We start from the raw sequence: 19,257 nt of genomic DNA, 5'->3' as shown, positions 1-19,257 counted from the left end.
AGCAGAAACAATCATGGAGCGTGAGTGTAGCCTTCTAAGTGATTTATTAAGTGATATATACAGGACAAAGCAACCATGGAGTCCTCTCACTTCTCCTTCAAGAGAGAGAGAGAGAGAGTAAGGTAAAGGTAAAGGGACCCCTGACCATTAGGTCCAGTCGTGACCGACTCTGGGGTTGCGGCGCTCATCTCACTTTATTGGCCGAGGGAGCTGGCATACAGCTTCCGGGTCATGTGGCCAGCATGACTAAGCCACTTCTGGCGAACCAGAGCAGCGCACGGAAACGCCATTTACCTTCCCGCCAGAGCGGTACCTATTCATCTACTTGCACATTGACGTGCTTTTGAACTGCTAGGTTGGCAGGAGCAGGGACCGAGCAACGGGAGCTCATCCCATCGCGGGGATTTGAACCGCCGACCTTCTGATCGGCAAGTCCTAGGCTCTGTGGTTTAACCCACAGCGCCACCCACATCCCACGAGAGAGTAAAGAAAAGTACAAAAATACAGTACAGCGGAAGAGAAATAAGACTGACTTCCATTCTCACACTTTCCAAGCCTAGAAAGTATGTACGCTTTATGTGTGTTAACTTGTTAACCGACACCAGTGGGTCTTGTGTCCTCGAGAACTGTTTTGTGAATCACCAGGGTTAGTTAGCTACTTATTTGTTGTTGTTGTTGTTTAGTCGTTTAGTCATGTCCGACTCTTTGTGACCCCCTGGACCAGAGCACGCCAGGCACTCCTGTCTTCCACTGCCTCCCGTAGTTTGGTCAAACTCTTTTTTAAAAAAAATAATTTTTATTAACCGGCCAATCAAATCAAATTAAATCACATCACATAAATTCCGAATTACAAAGCCGAATTTTAATTTTTGTTGGGGGGGACCCATATTTCAAGATCCGAAGGGGATTCTGATTATCTTCTTGCTACTGCGTTAATGTCCTAATCAGTCCAAATCAATCCAGAGTTCATAATTCTATCCAGTATTATCTTGCTGTTTCCACATCACCTCTTGTTCATATATTTTCTCTTTTTTCTTTATGATCTCTTCTGATAGTCTCCTTAAACCGATAAACACCAATAATAATCCTGTGTGAATTTTCCCGTTCTTCCAATCCTCAAATCGAGATGGTTTCCATATATCATCGCCTTCATAGATAACATCGCTCTTTCCATCATTAATCTCGCAAAACTGTCGCTCTTAAGTCCCACTGAGGAGTTTCACCCACAATATAAAAACAGCTCTATTTCTCCTCTCAGACTTAAGTCCTCCAACAGAACTTCCCAATATGGCGACGGCATTTTTAACTGCGTCATTCCTTTTTTTAAAAAAAATATATTTATTCATTTTTCCAAAAACAAAAAAGAAAACATCAGAACATCACAAAACATCAAAGACAATACACCATATAAAAAGCAAGAAAGAAATAAAAAGTTAAAAACAAAAACTCCAGTTTTCAGACTCATGTTTACAAAACTTTGTTTCTTGACCTCCTCACGCCTCCCTTTTTTGTGTTCCTCTTTGTCTAATCAAATACAGCAAATCCTTACCCTTCTTCAAAACTTATTTCTGGTTGTTGTAACCACCTCTATTATGTCTCCAATCTTTCCTCCTTATACTTAAATACCTTTAACATATTGTTTACTTTTACATAATATAACCTTGTGTTTTTTTTACCCTTTTTCTATTACATTTTTAACATATTTTTTAACACTGTACCGCTGATGCCGTATTATTTCATATCCAACATCATTTTAACATTCGTACACTTTACAGTGTTTTTAACTGCGTCATTACAAAGCTCTTATACATTCCACGCTCTTCTTAAAACATGCTTTGGTTCAAAAGTTTATCTCCACACAGCCTTAAATCCACAGCTTAAGTCCTTAAAACAACATTTCTGACTCGTGAGGGGAGGGGATTCTTGTTTAATCACATAAGGAAAGAAAGGAAAGTTTTTTCTCCCTCCCCATCAGTCATTTGTCATACCGAGTCTTGGCGTATCCTCTCATGATTTCCTCTTGTTCCTCCGACTCGTCTTATTTTATCAGAGATCTCTTCTGTTAGCAGTCTTTACTCCCCCTTCTTCCTTGAGATATGTGTATTCCTTCATCCAAATTGTTTCTTTTGAAGTTCTTGCAGCTAGTGGCACGGATCAGGGACGGCGTCCAGGAGCACCGGAATCCCATAGGAGGGCTTTGTGCCTAGTGCCCCCATCCCCACAAATTCGGGGGTGGTATAGGGCACAGCAGGCAAGGCAGTCCCCCCACCACAATCCTGGGGGGGGGTAGGGAGGCTAATTACTCCCATCATAGCCTCCAAATTACCTCGTGTGGGTCGGAGAGATGTTATTGTCAGCCATCTTCCGATGTGCCCCCTAGTGGCCTCCCAGTTTGGTCAAACTCATGCTGGTAGCTTTGAGAACACTGTCCAACCATCTTGTCCTCTGTCGTCCCCTTCTTGTGCCCTCCATCTTTCCCAACATCAGGGTCTTTTCCAGGGAGTCTTCTCTTCTCATGAGGTGGCCAAAGTCTTGGAGCCTCAGCTTCAGGATGTGTCCTTCCAGTGAGCACTCAGGGCTGATTTCCTTAAGAATGGATAGGTTTGATCTTCTTGCAGTCCATGGGACTCTCAAGAGTCTCCTCCAGCACCATAATTCAAAAGCATCAATTCTTCGGCGATCAGCCTTCTTTATGGTCCAGCTCTCACTTCCATACATCACTACTGGGAAAACCATAGCTTTAACTATACGGACCTTAGTTAAAGCTATGGCTTTCCCAGTAGTGATGTATCACTGTCCGCAATTTTCTGCATTTCGTTTCCGCCTGATCCCCCTGTTTTTTCGACGTGTGCATGCCCCAAAACATTGTGTATGTATATACCTGCAACTCAGAATCCAACACTTGGTGCATCTGATGCAGCAGACTGTAGCCTGCGAAAGCCCAAGACCATAATAAATTTGTTTTCCGGAGGCTTTGAGTTTGTTATGTGTGAGAGCACCTGGAGTCTCAAGTGGCGTGGCCTCTGGAGAGCTGCATAAAACTGCTTTCTCCCCTTTTTTCTCTGAATGCACAGATAGCTCTCAACTAGGCTTGTTACTATGGAGATTCGGAAACCTACGAATGAGCAAGCTTAGGTCATTGTCAATTGAAGCAATAGGGCAGCTATCTTCCAATTCATGTGCGCGATTTGTTTAACCTTCGCGCCCCCAGAGACGCCAGGTGTATTCTGGTTCGAAGAAGAAGTTTCTCAGCGGAAAAGAGTTTTTTTTTTAATTAAAAAAAAAAACAGGCTAGGAGGTGAGGATTGAAAAGGAAAAGAAATAAAGGAAGCTCTTTGAACAGGAAGGAAAAGCGAAACAGCTCATTTGCTCAAATCAGTAAAATGAGTAAATACTGCCACCTAGTGCTGGAACAAAATGCAGCCAACTTTGTTATTTCATGGCGGAAAATAATATACAGACAGGGATGTACTGTATTCCTGCTATATTAGCAGACAACAACAACAACAACAATATAATTTATTATTTATACCCCGCCCATCTGGCTGGGCCTCCCCAGCCACTCTGGGCGGCTTCCAACCGAATATTAAAAACGATACAGCATCAGACATTAAAAACTTCCCTAAACAGGGCCGCCTTTAGTTGTCTTTTAAAAGTGAAATAGTTGTTTATTTCCTTGACATCTGCTGGGAGTGCATTCCACAGGGCGGGTGCCACTACTGAGAAGGCCCTCTGCCTGGTTCGCTGTAACCTCACTTCTCGCAGTGAGGGAAGCTCCAGAAGGCCCTCAGCGCTGGACCTCAGGGTCTGGACAGAATGATGGGGGTGGAGATGCTCCTTCAGGGATACTGGACCAAGACCGTTTAGGGCTTTCAAGGTCAGCACCAACGTACTGGGAGGCAATGTAGGTCTTTCAGGACCGGTGTTATGTGGACTCGGCGGCCGCTCCCAGTCACCATTCCAGCTGCCGCATTCTGGATAATTGTAGTTTCTGGGTCACCTTCAAAGGTAGCCCCACGTAGAGCGCATTGCAGTAGTCCAAGCGAGAGATAACTAGAGCATGCACCACTCATGCACTTATCTTTTAAAAGAAATTAATTAGAAACCACAGGGAGGGGGAAATCATTCACCCCCTTGTGTTATTTTATTTATTTTATATCAGTGATTTTCAACCTTTCCCAACTCAAGACCACCTCTAACCCAGACACGCAATCCAAGACCCATTTCTTAACCTTTTACCATATTTTCTTTTATGTGGTTTGTAACAATTAAGTAAAACTGAATGTCGCGAAATGATGCACGCCTAAAAAGTGTGTCACCAACATGAAAAAGTTTGGAAAGCTCTGCATCAAACATTAAAAACCTCCTGATACAGTTTATAGTCCTACAGACAATGATTCTTTTCTTTTCTTTTCTTTTCTTTTCTTTTCTTTTCTTTTCTTTTCTTTTCTTTTCTTTTCTTTTCTTTTCTCTTCTCTTCTCTTCTCTTCTCTTCTCTTCTCTTCTCTTCTCTTCTCAAGGTTGGCAAAAAGTTTGTAGGTATGTTCAGTGTGGCAGGAGAGGATATATTGTTTATTAATATCTTTCCTATCTTGCGTTACCAAATTTCTTTGTGTAGCAGAGTTACATTTCCCTTTCTAACTGCACAGCAGATAGCTGGTTGCAGGCTCGTGTGAGCCTCTCACTATTATACAATTCAGTCTGAGATTGAATTGTAAATCCCTGGTAAGTTCCCTGGAATCCCTCTTAGAAGAATAAAGACATGACAATCTTATTTAAAGCAATAAAAGAAGTTTACTCACATCAGTTCACAGTTGGATTCCTGAAGGCAGACTTAGTTACAAATATGTACATGTGGATCTACCCCATATGGGGGAATAATCCGAGTGCTTCAGCTAGTTGAGAGCTAACAGAGCAGTCCTAGCTAAAAGCTGGTCAAACGAAGAAGGAAGTAAAAGAGAGAGAGTGCTGCATGACTCGTCCTTTTGTTACCTGCACAGGTAAGGTCATGCCCACCTCTAGTCACATGCAAGGAAGGATGCTCCAGCCAGGAGGAATAGGAAGTTTTGACTGGCTGGACCAACACCCCCTTGCATGTCCACTCTAGGAAAACAAGGAATGTGGTATTTGGCTGCTCCCAGTGGATTACATCCCACAAAGTTGCACAGCCCAATCTCTCTGGTGCTTTGCAAAGAGAAACACTGAATCTTTATTTCTCACATTTTTGCAGAAGGCAGTGTCCAGAATGTGAACTTGGGTGACACTTACAGCTACTACAGGATCCAAGGTCTGCAGCCAGGCAATGAATACGTCGTCACGGTGAATCCGGTCTTTGGCACCATTGAGGGACCGATAGTCACTGCGAAGGCAACAACCTGTAAGTCTCACCGCTGTGGAGGAGAATTCATGTAATCCTGCAGGAAATGCTGGCCACCATAGCGATGGCACTAGCAACTTCGAGATCAGATTACCGCAGTGCACTCAATGTGGGGCTTCCCTTGAGATGCACTTAGTGCCGAATGCTGCAGCATAATTGCTGATGGGAGCAGCCAGGAACTCCTTTGACTCCGGGTCCCACCCCGCATGCCAACTTTGATGGGTGGGTGGGACAACTCACTAATAATAATAATAATAATAATAATAATAATAATAATAATATTTATATCCCTCCCATCTTGCTGTGTTTCCCCAGCCACTCTGGGTGGTTTAAAGGTAAAGGTAAAGGGACCCCTGACCGTTAGGTCCAGTCGTGGCCGACTCTGGGGTTGCGGCGCTCATCTTGCTTTATTGGCCGAGGGAGCCAGCATACAGCTTCCGGGTCAAGTGGCCAGCATGACTAAGCCACTTCCGAGCAGCGCACAGAAATGCCGTTTACCTTCCTGCCGGAGCGGTACCTATTTATCTACTTGCACTTTGATGTGCTTTCGAACTGCTAGGTTGGCAGGAGCAGGGACTGAGCTACGGGAGCTCACCCCATTGTGGGGATTCGAACCGCCGACCTTCTGATCGGCAAGTCCTAGGCTCTGTGATTTAACCCACAGCACCACCTGCATCCCACTGGGTGGCTTATAACATACATAAACACACAACAAAGCATCAAACACACACACATCTATCTATCTATCATCATCTATCTATCTATCTATCTATCTATCTATCTATCTATCTATCTATCTATCTATCTATCTATCTAATCATCTATCATATCTATCTATCTATCTATCTATCTATCTATCTATCTATCTATCTATCATCTATCTATCTATCTATCTATCTATCTATCTATCTATCTATCTATCTGTCAGAGCCACCCTGGGTCCCAGCTCACAAGAGACCAAAGTCCAGTCCAAGCTATATACAAAAGGTTTTATTGAAGATCATTGTCGTCATTACATCCAAACTCCGTGGCTCCGCATCTGTTACCCTTAGATGTTAGAAGTCCCCTCTGAGTCCGTCCCTCCCCTGCACCAATTTAAGAGGCTTGTACTGCTCCACCTTTTCCTCTCTTTCCTTTTCCGCAGGGTCTTCCTGCCCCCCTGTCTTCCCTCTTTCCGGGACTCCCCAGAGGCTGAGTCTTCTCCCGCCTGCTCCCCCCTCCTTCGTGCTTTGGCACCAGGCTCCTCCTCAGAGCTCTCCTCATTTCCGCGCGCCTCTATATTTGAACTTGGCGCGCGTACGTTGCCTCTGACCTTCCTTTCTACAGTTACGCTGCTCTCGGTACTACACTCCTCCCTTTCAGGCAGGACGTCTTGCTCCGAACTCCTCCCCCTTCCTCCTTCCTGTCCTGCTCTTTCTGACACACTGGCAACTCCCCCCCCTCCACTCCGTTCCGACGGGGGAGCTGGTCCCGCTTTGCCACTCCCACTGGGGATTCCCTCTTCGTTCCCCTCTTTCTGACTGATTCCCTCTCTATTGCCCCTTGGCCTGACCAGGGGGGCTCCCTTCTGGGAATCCTCTGATTCGCTAGACGGACTTTGGGACAACCTCGGCTCGTTGTCGTCCTCTTCCTCCTCGCCCTCGCTCTCTGTCTCCTCTCTCCCTAAAACCCTGACATCCATCCCCCCCTCGAAGCCCCCCCTTCCCCCCTTCCGCTCATCGGGTGCAGGTTGTGGAAGCTGCCGCTCTTCGGAGGCGGACGCAGGATACAGATTCTGCACCTCCATCTCCTCTGTTTGCAGTTCGTTGTACGAGTGTTCGAATTCGGGTTCTTGACCCAAGGTGTTCTCTTCTCCCTCCTCCATTGGTACCTGGTCCGGTGCTGCCTGCCAAGGTCCCGTCAGCCATTTCCTGCGCCAGTCCTCCTCTGGTTGCTCGTCCCACCAATAAGAGGGTTCTGTGTCCACCCCCGAACACGATCCCCTGGGCGAGTTGGAGTCCGGCGACCTTTCTTCAGCTGAAGAAAAGCCGTGGAAAGTGCTGCCTGAACATGTGGGCGTAAAGAGCCAGTCATCAAAGTACTCGGCTGGCATGGGTCTATGAGGGAAAAGGGCATGGAACTCGTCTTTTAAAAGAGGTTCGTCTAAGGCGTAGCCCGGCACCCAACCATTGGCACTGACTGGGGCACCCTCTCTGACTAGAAAATATTCTACTCCCTCTTGCCCCCATCTCGAGTCCAGGATCTCTGTGACCTCGTTGAGTGGTTCGGCCCTAGGCGCCCTCTCCCTCTCCTGTGACTTAGTGTGTTGTTGCGTGACTGTGTCAGACTCCTGAAACCTGTGCGGTGCCTTGTAGGGAGTGAGCACCGATCTATGAAAGACCGGGTGCACTCTGGAACCTTCGGGGAGGGCTAGTCGAAAGGCTACAGGGTTGATTTTAGCCTCCACCTGGTACGGCCCTAACTGCCTGTGCCCCAGCTTCTTCTTGGCCAACGACTTGGCTGGCATCGCTTGGGCCGCTAACCACACCCAGTCCCCCACCTGGATCTCCTCTCCCTCTCTCCTGTTTTTGTCAGCCTGCACCTTATATGCTTGCTTGGTCAGCTCTAAATGTCTCCGCAACTCTTCGTGCACCTCCTGCAGCTCCGCTGCAAACTGGTCGGCTCCTTGCGGCACCCCCTCTCCCGGTGCCACGAACCCCGGGAAGGTTCTGGGGTGACGACCATTGTTCGCGAAAAACGGCGTCACCCCCGTGGATGCGTGCTTCGTGTTGTTATAGGCAAACTCTGCCATCGGCAGGTAGTCCACCCAAACTGCTGGTCGCTGGTTGGCGTAACATCTCAGGTACTGCTGCATGATCGCGTTGACCCTCTCAGCTTGGCCGTTGGTTTGTGGGTGTCTCGCCGACGTGAGGTTGATCTTGACGTTCAGGATACCCAAAAGCTTCTGCCAAAAATTGGAAACAAACTGGCGCCCCCTGTCGGACAGGATGGACTGCGGCAGCCCATGCACCTTGAACACGTGATCGATGAAGAGTTTGGCAGTCTGTTCCGCCGTCGCCACCTTTGCGCATGGAATGAAGTGCGCCATCTTGGTGAACAGGTCCACAACCACCAGTACCGCCGTCTTCCCCCTGGAGCTGGGCAGGTCAGTAACGAAGTCCAGAGCTACCCTCTCCCACGGTTGCTGTGGCGTTTCCAGCGGTTCCAACAGCCCCGCTGGCTTCTGGTGTACTGGCTTGAACCTCTGACAAGTGTCACACCTGGCGACGTAATCCGCTACCTCTCCACGCATCCGGGGCCACCAAAAGTCTCTTGCCACCAGTTCTATTGTCTTCTCCTTACCGAAGTGGCCCGCACTGGGGGCGTCGTGCAACTGCTGCAGAACCTTTGCGCGAAGCTCGTCGCTTGGCACGTAGAGGGCACCTTTGCGAGTTAGCAGCCCGTCGCGTAGTTGGAACTCTTCGCCACTCTGCACACCTCTGCGCAATTCCTCCATCTTGGACTGTGCGAACTGATCCACTTGCAACGCGCGTCGCACCGCGTCCAGATCTACTGTGGCGGCAGCGCACGACCACGCCTGCGGTGCGAAAATGTGCTTGGCTGCTACAGGCGCCGCTTCATCGAGATATTGCGGTTTCCTGGATAGCGCATCGGCTATAACGTTGGAATCTCCTGGGACGTACTCTATCCGAAAGTCGAAATCCGCGAAGAATTCCGCCCAGCGCATGTGCCTCTGGCTTTGGAGCTTCGCCGTGCGCCAATACTCTAGGTTCTTGTGATCCGTGCGGACCTGTACTGTGTGCTTGGCTCCTATGAGGAAGTGTCGCCACGCTTTGAAAGCTGCGTGAATGGCTAACAGCTCCCTGTCCCATATGGTGTAGTTTTGCTCCGCTTTGCTGAGCTTTCTGGAGTAAAAGGCACCGGGTCTCCAGTTTCCATGTGGATCTTCTTGCAGGAGTACGGCTCCAACCGCTCTGTCTGACGCGTCGGTCTCTAGTCGTATGGGCTTGCCTGGATTCACGTGCAGCAGCTGCTCCTCGGAGGCGAAAAGGCTTTTAAGCTTCTGAAAAGAGCGCTCCGCCTGTTCCGTCCACACGAACCTCTTTTTCTTGGAACTGAGAGTGTCCGTGATCGCTGCCGTCTCCTTTGCAAAACCTCTGATGAATTTGCGGTAGAAGTTGGCGAAGCCGATGAACCTTTGGACTTCCTTCCGATTGCGAGGGCTCTTCCAGTCCAACACCGCGCGGACCTTGGCGCTGTCCATGGCCAGCCCCTTGTCGGACAGCTTGTAGCCTAGGAAATCCACGTCCGTCACATCAAACTGGCACTTCTCTAACTTGGCGTAGAGCTTGTTCTCCCGTAGTCTCTGCAGGACTTCCTTTACGTCCTTCTCATGGGCCTCCTCCGTTTCCGAAAAGATCAGGATGTCGTCGAGGAAACACACGCATTTCTTGTAGAGAAGTCCCGCTAGCACGTGATGCATAAATGCTTGGAAGACGTGAGATCCATTTTGGAGACCAAATGGCATAACTCTGTATTCGTACGTGCCTAGAGACGTGAACATGGCCGTCTTCCACTCATCGCCCTCCCGGATGCGTATGAGGTTATACGCTCCACGCAGATCCAATTTGGTGAAGATCTTCCCCTTCCTTACGGTTGCCAGGAGATCATCTATCTTGGGCATGGGGAAGGCCTTGGGTTTGGTCTTACTGTTTATGAATCGATAGTCCACAATGAGTCTTTTTTGGGGCGTGTCCTTTTTCTTTACAAAGAAAACAGGACTGCCCCCCACCGCTTTCGATTCTCGGATGAATCCGCGCTTCAAATTGTGCTCTATGAACTCCCTGAGTTCTTGCATCTCGTCCTCAGACATGGAATACAGCTTTGCAGTCGGCAACTGCGCCCCTGGCACCAGGTCGATGGCACAATCATAAGGCCTGTGGGGCGGCAACTGGTCAGCTTCCTTCTCGCAGAAAACCTCCAGGAACCCCTTGTACTTGCGGGGTACTGCCTGCACCATGCCAAGTTGCAACTGCTGCTCAGCTCCCTCCTCCTGGCTGGACTGGATGCAATGTTGAGCACAGTACGATGAGCAAAAGGTGATCTGCCGTTGGTACCACGCTACAGCAGGACTGTGTCTCTCCAGCCAACTCATGCCTAATACTATAGGCGTGTCTGAAAGGCGGGTGACATTGAAGCTGATGACTTCTCGATGATTTCCAATCCTCATCACCATGGGAGGCGTCTGTTGCACAACTTGTCCTCCTAGCAATTTCCTGCCATCCACCGTGACTACGTTCAGAGGTGTTGTCGCTGGCAGAAGCGCTATGCGATGCTGCTTGACAAAGTGCATCCCCACAAAATCTGCGTTGCTCCCAGAATCAATCGTGATGGGGACTTCCAGGGTGGTTCCATTCGGCAACTGAAGTGTTGCAGTGAGCTGCACCGCTGGCTTGGGTGGTAAAGGGTCTGTGCGTTGCAAAAGCGCTGGGGACTGCTCTACAGATTCGCCTGGCTGAGCCCCAGCAGCTCTGCTTCCAGCCAGGCACTGTCGTTTCCCTGAGGTTGCTCTGCTTGCATCATTTCTGCTGCAACAGTTGCTAAAGCTGCAGTGTGTTTCTGCAGCCTCTGGGGACACTCTTTCGCCATGTGCTGTGCACTGTCGCAAATGTAACACTTCCTGGTCCCTCTAGGAGGCTTTGCCTTCACTGCACCGGAAGCTGGGGCTCTGGCTGTTGCTTGAGCCTTAGCACCACCAAGTTCCATGGGCTCCTCCCCCTGCCTTCCCAGTGGCGAAGGATGTGACTGACTGAACTCCCTGGGGATGAAAGAAGACGTCCTCGCTGGTGGACGCACCTGACGTTCTTCCTCAGTGTGCCAAGGACGTCCCTCGTGCCGTATCCCAATCGCCAAAGCCCTCTGCACAAGCTCCTCCAGGGTCTGGGGTCTGTCTCCCCTGGCAAGTTCATCCTTAATGGGACCGCTGAGCCCCTCCCAGAACAAATCCCTCACAGGTGCACAATCCTTCTCCCAGCTTAGCGCAGTCAGTAAAGCAAAAAATCTAGAATGGTACTGACGCACAGTGGCTTTGCCTTGCCGCAATCCAAAAATTTCCCTGCGTGCAAGATCCACATCTACAGTTGACTGGAAGCAGGCATCCATCGCTTTAACGAATTCATCTGCATCGCGGCGGGCAGGGCCATCTTCACGCCACAAATTGCGCAACCAGTCTCTGGCCGGCCCATGCAAGTGAGAAACAATAAACCCCACTTTCTCCTCCTCATCTTTAAAGTCATGACGAAGCAAGTGCAATGCATACAAAACGTCTGCTCTGAAACTGGGGTAGTGCTTCAGGTTCCCATCGAAGTGGGTGACTAGGCTGCCCCCCCTCCGTCCAAGTCCAATCCCCTCTGATCTGGACCCTGGGAACCCTTCCCTGCTTGCACGTTCCCACCTTGTTTGCAGGTCCTGGCAGCGCTTCTCCATTTCGTCATGCTTCTTCTGAGACGCAAGGACTGCAGCAGTGAGTTCGGAAACTGTAGTTCGCAGCGCTGTCAACTGCTCCTCCGCAGTCATGGCTGTCACCGTTCGTGAGCTTTGCAAAAAAAAATAAATTTTGCGTTCTTTGGAGGGGACTTTCTGTCAGAGCCACCCTGGGTCCCAGCTCACAAGAGACCAAAGTCCAGTCCAAGCTATATACAAAAGGTTTTATTGAAGATCATTGTCGTCATTACATCCAAACTCCGTGGCTCCGCATCTGTTACCCTTAGATGTTAGAAGTCCCCTCTGAGTCCGTCCCTCCCCTGCACCAATTTAAGAGGCTTGTACTGCTCCACCTTTTCCTCTCTTTCCTTTTCCGCAGGGTCTTCCTGCCCCCCTGTCTTCCCTCTTTCCGGGACTCCCCAGAGGCTGAGTCTTCTCCCGCCTGCTCCCCCCTCCTTCGTGCTTTGGCACCAGGCTCCTCCTCAGAGCTCTCCTCATTTCCGCGCGCCTCTATATTTGAACTTGGCGTGCGTACGTTGCCTCTGACCTTCCTTTCTACAGTTACGCTGCTCTCGGTACTACACTCCTCCCTTTCAGGCAGGACGTCTTGCTCCGAACTCCTCCCCCTTCCTCCTTCCTGTCCTGCTCTTTCTGACACACTGGCAACTCCCCCCCCTCCACTCCGTTCCGACGGGGGAGCTGGTCCCGCTTTGCCACTCCCACTGGGGATTCCCTCTTCGTTCCCCTCTTTCTGACTGATTCCCTCTCTATTGCCCCTTGGCCTGACCAGGGGGGCTCCCTTCTGGGAATCCTCTGATTCGCTAGACGGACTTTGGGACAACCTCGGCTCGTTGTCGTCCTCTTCCTCCTCGCCCTCGCTCTCTGTCTCCTCTCTCCCTAAAACCCTGACACTATCTATCTCTCCCCTATACAAGCAACAAACAAGCCAATAAATCAACAGAAACCAATAACAATAATAGCAATAATAAGCAGTTTGCAGTTATACCCAAATTAAAATACCTGCCAACCCCAACTAAACATTTATCCCACAAATCAACCCCACAAAAACAAAACAGAGGAACCCAAATTAGAACTGTTTAAACATTTTAAAACATTTCAGCCAGTTGTCCCAACCCAAGAGTTGTTCCAGCAACGTCCCGCCGACAAAATGACATCCTTTTGACAGCACATGAGTGAAAGGTGGCTTCTTCTGCCCAGCTGTAAGAATCCCTTCCATACAATTGTTGTATGGAACCATACAATGGTTGTTTGGCACCTGGGAACCAGAGTTCAAGGGCCACTGCCAGCCCTATGCTTGCGCTTCCTCCCCAACAACCAATGGGGAGAGGAAGAAGAAGCCTGCATTATGCAAGCACTGCCTGCATGAGGGATAAGCCCATAGCTGTCAACTTACAGATTTGAAAATAAGGGACCAGCCGCCTTGAAAATAAGGGATCAGCAGCCAAAATAAGGGATTTTAGTCAACCAGCAGCCAAACGAAGCCTCAAGCGGTGGTTCCCACAGCGCAGCAACCCGGCAAAGGGGATGCAGCAAGGGAAACCACCGTCCCCTCTCTGCTGGGAAGCGCTGAGCAAAGGTGAGTCCCCAGGCAACGCGGCCGATTTGATTGGCACAAGCCATGCAAGCTCCACCCCCCCAGTCGTTCTTAGACTCCTTATTGGGTGAGCAACACAGCCAAGCAACACAGTCGGAGCCTCCCTCCTCCCTGGCCGGCAGGGAGGGAGGGAGGGAGAGGAGCTGCTTCCTTTGAAACCCGGGAAATTTAAGGGACATCATCAATAAGGGACAGCAGCGGGACACGGCGCTGGGATAAGGGACTTGCCCGCCAAATAAGGGACGGTTGACAGCTATGGACAAGCCTCTCTCACAAGCAATGCCTGCAAGAAAAAATGAGGCTGGTTGCTTTGGCTGTGCAGGTGTGATGGCCTGGGATTCCGATTCAGAGGCTGAACCGGAGGAATCCCAGCCTGCAGAGGAGTCCCCGCCTCCAGGGCCGGCTGATCTGGGGCAGGGCCTTGATTCTGAAGCACCTGCACCTATGCCGGATCCTCAGGAGCAGGCACCAGGTGAATCCACTCTGGCTCCAGAGGTGGTTGAGGACTCAGTGCCTGCAGGTGAGTCTCCCCCTGGGCCCAGTAACCCTTCAGCCTCTCCTGAACTGCAGAGGCTCAGGGCAGAGAGGCGGAAGGAACTGGTTTCCCCCAGGAGGAGTGCTCGCCTTAAGGCCAGGAGAGGTGGGTCTCCTGGGGGCCAGGACCGCCCCTGGCCTCAGAGCAGATAAAGGCCAGTCGGCCCGGTCCCAGGTTGTGGGAGCAACGTCGTTGTTGAGTACCTGTACCTGCCCAGACCCAGACCTGACTCTCCAGTGCTCCTGTCCCCGCCCGGCTTCCTGCTTCGGACCTCGCCCCGCTCCTTGTGGACTGTTTCCAGGCTAGTGACCCAGGACCGGACTTTGACTACGCCAACGGTAACCTTCCCCCCGGGACCAGCACAGCAGGCCTGTTACCAGGGGAGAGGAGAAGGAGGTGGCAGCCCAGCTGGGTGCTTTCCTAGTGCCCACAATCCTCTGTGAACATTCATTTGCAAAATAATAGACCCAGTTTTGGAGAAGCAGCGAGACGTTCCTGCATCCCTCCACCCAGAATGAGCATCCCCTCGACCCAACATGTTGGAACTGCATCCTGATCTTTCCACTTTCTCTTGCCTCTTCAATGTTCATCGCAGTGTCGTCCAGCGCCGTGCAGATTTTGAAAGCAACCGAGGTCACCATCAGTTCTGTGCTGGTTTCCTGGAACACGGTGCCCGGGGCGACTGGGTACCGGGTGACATGGGGCCCAACGCCAGGTAAGAGAACCGTCACAGCAAAGTGCTCTGATCTGTGGGTCACTGTATGTGGGGCTGCCCTTGGTGCTGGTCTGGAGGGTATGGCTGGTGAAGAATGCAGTGGTTAGACTCAGAGCCGGATTTCGGTTTGATGAGGCCCTAAGCTGCTGAAGGTAATGGGGCCCTTGATATATCCAGCTGTCCTTTGTCAACAACAAATTGTCGCTGTTTTGTATGTGGAATATACAGTGGTACCTCGGGTTAAGAACTTAATTCGTTCTGGAGGTCTGTTTTTAACCTGAAACAGTTCTTAACCTGAAGCACCACTTTAGCTAATGGGGCCTCCTGCTGCCACTGCACGATTTCTGTTCTCATCCTGAAGCAAAGTTCTTAACCCAAGGTAAAATTTCTGGGTTAGCGGAGCCTGTAACCTGAAGCGTATGTAACCTGAAGCGTCTGTAACCTGAGGTACCACTGTATGCTATATGGGAATTTATGGACCCACTAGGTATCTAAAGCCATTTGCACATAACAAAATATGTATTTTATCAAAGTATTTGTTGAACTGAAATACAGCCATACCTCGGCTTACAGATGCTTCAGGTTGAGTTTTTTCGGGTTATTGGGGGTCGCGCATGCGCAGAAGTGCTAAATCGCGCTTTGCGCATGCGCGGAAGCACCGAATAGCAACCCGCACGTGCACAGACGCGCCGCTGCGGGTTGCGAATGTGCATCCCGCATGGATCATGTTCACAACCCGAGTGTCCACTGTACAATTAAGAAGTATATTAATAGTGAAATACAGATAAGAAGTATATTAGTAGTGAAATAATTACTAAGCTCTAACTTAAAATGATTTTTTATTCATAACTGTCAGAGTCACCCGTGGTCCCAGCTCACAAGAGACCAAAGTCCACTCCAGCTTATGTACAAAAGCTTTAATTGAAGAACATTATTAGCTTTACATCCGAGCTCCGTGACTCTACGTCTGTTACGCTTAGACCGCTGAAGTACCCTCTGAGTCGGTCCCCCCTCTACACCAGTTTAAGAGGCTTGTACTGGTCCACCTCTTTCTCTCTTTCCTTTTCCGCAGGGTCTTTCTGCCCCCCTGTGTTCTCTCCCTTCGGGACTCTCCAGAGGCTGAGTCCTCTGCCGCCTCCTCCCCCCTCCTTCGGGCTTTGGGACCAGGCTCCTCCCCAGGACTCTCTTCATTTCCGCGCGCCTCCCATTTTGAACTTGGCGCGCGTACGTTGCTCCTGACCTTGCCTTCGACAGTTACACTGCCCTCGATACTACTTTCCTCCCCTTCCGGCAGGACGTTTTGCCCTGATCTCCTTCCCCTCTCTGCTTCCTGTTCTGCTCCTTCTGACACACTGGTCACTCCTCCCCCCTCACTCCGTTCCAGCGGAGCAGCCGGTCTCGCTCTCCAACTCCCACTGGGGGTTCCCCCTTCGTTTCCCTGCTCCTGACTGCTTCCCCCTCTAGCTTCCCTTGGCTTGACCAGAGGGGCTCCCTTTTGGGAGTCCTCCGATTCACTGGACGGACTCATGGACAATCTTGGGTCATTGTCATCCTCTTCCTCGTCACTCTGGAATCCTTCCCCCTCACTCTCTGTCTCCTCCCTCATCTGCGCCTCTCTCCCTGAACCCCTGACATCCATCCCCCCCTCGAAGCCCCCCCTTCCCCCCTCCCGGCCCTCGGAGGCAGGTCGTGGGAGCCGCAGCTCCTCGGAGGTAGATGCAGGATACAGTTCGTTTGCTTCAATGTCCTCTGCTAGCAGCTCGGTGTATGTGTGTTCGAATGCGGGTTCTTCACCCAAGGTGTTCTCGGCTCCCTCTTCCATTGCTACTTCGTCTGGTGCTGCCTGCCAAGGCCCCGTCAGCCATTTCTTGCGCCAGTCGTCCTCTGGTTGCTCGTCCCACCAGTAAGAGGGTTCTGTGTCTACCCCCGAACACGATCCCCTGGGTGGGCTTGAGTCTGGCGTTCTCTCCTCGGCGGAAGAAAAGCCCCTGAAAGTACTGTCTGAAAGTGTGGGCGTAAAGAGCCAGTCATCAAAGTACTCGGCTGGCATGGGTCTATGCGGGAAAAGTGCATGGAACTCGTCTTTCAGAAGAGGTTCGTCTAAAGCGTAGTCCGGCACCCAAATATTGGCACTGGCCGGGGTACCCTCTCTGGCTAGAAAGTATTCTACTCCCTCTACCCCCCATCTCGAGTCCAGGATCTCAGTGACCTCGTTGAGCGGTTCGGCCCTGGGCGCCCCCTCCCTCTCGGGTGACTGAGTGCGTGCGTGCGGTACTATTTCAGACTCCTGAAACCTGTGCGGGGTCTTGTAGGGAGTGAGCACCGACCTATGAAAGACCGGGTGCACTCTGGAACCTTCGGGGAGGGCCAGTCGAAAAGCTACAGGGTTGATCCTAGCCTCCACCTGGTATGGCCCTAGCTGCCTGTGTCCCAGCTTCTTCTTAGCCAACGACCTGGCTGGCATCGCTTGGGCCGCTAACCATACCCAGTCCCCCACCTGGATGTCCTCTCCCACTCTCCTGTTTTTGTCTGCCTGCACCTTATATGCTTGTTTGGCTAGCTCCAAATGTCTCCGCAGCTCCTCGTGCACCTCTTGCAGTTCTGCTGCGAACTGGTCGGCTTCTTGCGTCACCCCCTCTCCCGGTGTTACGAACCCCGGGAAGGTTCTGGGATGACGACCATTGTTCGCGAAGAACGGCGTCACCCCCGTCGACGCGTGCTTCGTGTTGTTGTAGGCAAACTCCGCCATCGGCAGGTAGTCCACCCACGCCGCCGGGCGCTGATTGGCGTAACATCTGAGGTACTGCTGCATGATCGCGTTGACTCTCTCTGCTTGGCCGTTGGTCTGCGGATGCCTTGCCGACGTTAGGTTGATCTTGACATGCAGGATACCTAGAAGCTTCCGCCAAAAAGTAGAAACAAATTGGCGCCCCCTGTCGGACAGGATGGATTGTGGCAGCCCATGCACCTTGAACACGTGATCGATGAAGAGTTTGGCGGTCTGTTCCGCCGTCGCCACCTTCGCGCAAGGAATGAAGTGCGCCATCTTGGTGAACAGGTCCACCACCACCAGCACCGCCGTCTTGCCTCTGGAGCTGGGCAGGTCAGTGACGAAGTCCAGCGCCACCCTCTCCCACGGTTGCTGTGGCGTCTCCAGCGGTTCCAGTAACCCCGCTGGCTTCTGGTGCACTGGCTTGGACCTCTGACAAGTGTCACACCTGGCGACGTAATCCGCTATCTCTCCCCGCATCTGGGGCCACCAAAAGTCCCTGGCCACCAGTTCTATTGTCTTCTCCTTGCCGAAGTGGCCCGCACTGGGGGCGTCGTGCAACTGCTGCAGAACCCTCGCGCGGAGCTCTTCGCCCGGTACGTAGAGGGCACCTTTGTGAGTCAACAGCCCGTCGCGTAATTGGAACTCATCGTCTCTCTGCGAACCCCTGCGCAGCGCCTCCATCTTGGATTGTGCAAATCGATCTACTTGCAACGCACGTCGCACCGCGTCCGGGTCGACTGCGATGGTAGCGCACGTCCACGCCTGCGGTGCGAAAATGTGCTTGGCTGCCACTGGCGCTGCTTCCTCGAGATATTGCGGTTTCCTGGAGAGCGCGTCGGCTATAACGTTGGAATCTCCCGGGATGTATTCTATCCTGAAGTCGAAATCCGCGAAGAATTCAGCCCAGCGCATGTGTCTTTGGCTCTGGAGCTTCGCCGTGCGCCAATACTCTAAGTTCTTGTGATCTGTGCGGACCTGCACTGTGTGCTTGGCACCTATGAGGAAGTGTCGCCACGCTTTGAAGGCAGCGTGGATGGCCAACAGCTCTCTGTCCCATATGGTGTAGTTTTGCTCCGCCTTGCTGAGCTTTCGGGAGTAAAAGGCACAGGGTCTCCAATTTCTTTGGGAATCTTCTTGCAGGAGTACGGCTCCCACCGCTCTGTCTGAGGCGTCGGTCTCTACTCGCATGGGTCTGCCCGGATTCACGTGCATCAGCTGCTCCTCGGAAGCGAAGAGGCTTTTAAGCTTCCTAAAAGAGCGCTCCGCCTGTTCCGTCCAAGCGAACTTCTTCTTCTTGGAACTGAGGGTGTCCGTGATTGCTGCCGTCTCCTTTGCAAAACCCCTGATGAATTTGCGGTAGAAATTGGCGAACCCGACAAATCTCTGGACCTCCTTCCGATTGCGTGGGCTCTTCCAGTCTAACACGGCGCGGACCTTGACGCTGTCCATGGCCAGCCCCTTGTCAGACAGCTTGTAGCCGAGGAAATCCACCTCCGTCACATCAAACTGGCATTTCTCCAACTTGGCGTAGAGCCTGTGTTCTCGCAGTCTCTGCAGGACCTCCTTCACGTCCCTTTCATGAGCCTCCTGCGATTCCGAAAAGATCAGGATGTCGTCGAGGAAACACACACACTTCTTGTAGAGGAGCCCCGCCAGCACGTGATGCATAAAGGCTTGGAAGACGTGAGATCCATTTTGGAGACCAAACGGCATAACTCTGTATTCATACGTGCCCAGAGGCGTGAACATGGCCGTCTTC

The 19,257-nt window shown here is 51.3% G+C and overlaps 1 protein-coding gene across 1 annotated transcript in view; it reads left to right on the top strand.

The window, feature by feature from the left end:
- LOC309351654 (uncharacterized protein) overlaps positions 1-19,257 on the top strand; it is a 246,190-nt gene that overhangs the window by 40,992 nt on the left and 185,941 nt on the right. Inside the window, exons 12-13 of the mRNA XM_081879440.1 lie at positions 5,231-5,377; positions 14,606-14,725. Coding sequence (XP_081735566.1) covers positions 5,231-5,377; positions 14,606-14,725 — 267 coding nt within the window. The remainder of the gene's footprint in view (positions 1-5,230; positions 5,378-14,605; positions 14,726-19,257) is intronic.

This window comes from Podarcis erhardii (genome assembly GCF_964252035.2).
Source record: "Podarcis erhardii genome assembly, chromosome: 10".
Classification (NCBI taxonomy): domain Eukaryota; kingdom Metazoa; phylum Chordata; class Lepidosauria; order Squamata; family Lacertidae; genus Podarcis; species Podarcis erhardii.
The sequence above is the reverse complement of the archived record's forward strand: the minus strand, read 5'-3'. Positions and strand labels throughout refer to the sequence as shown.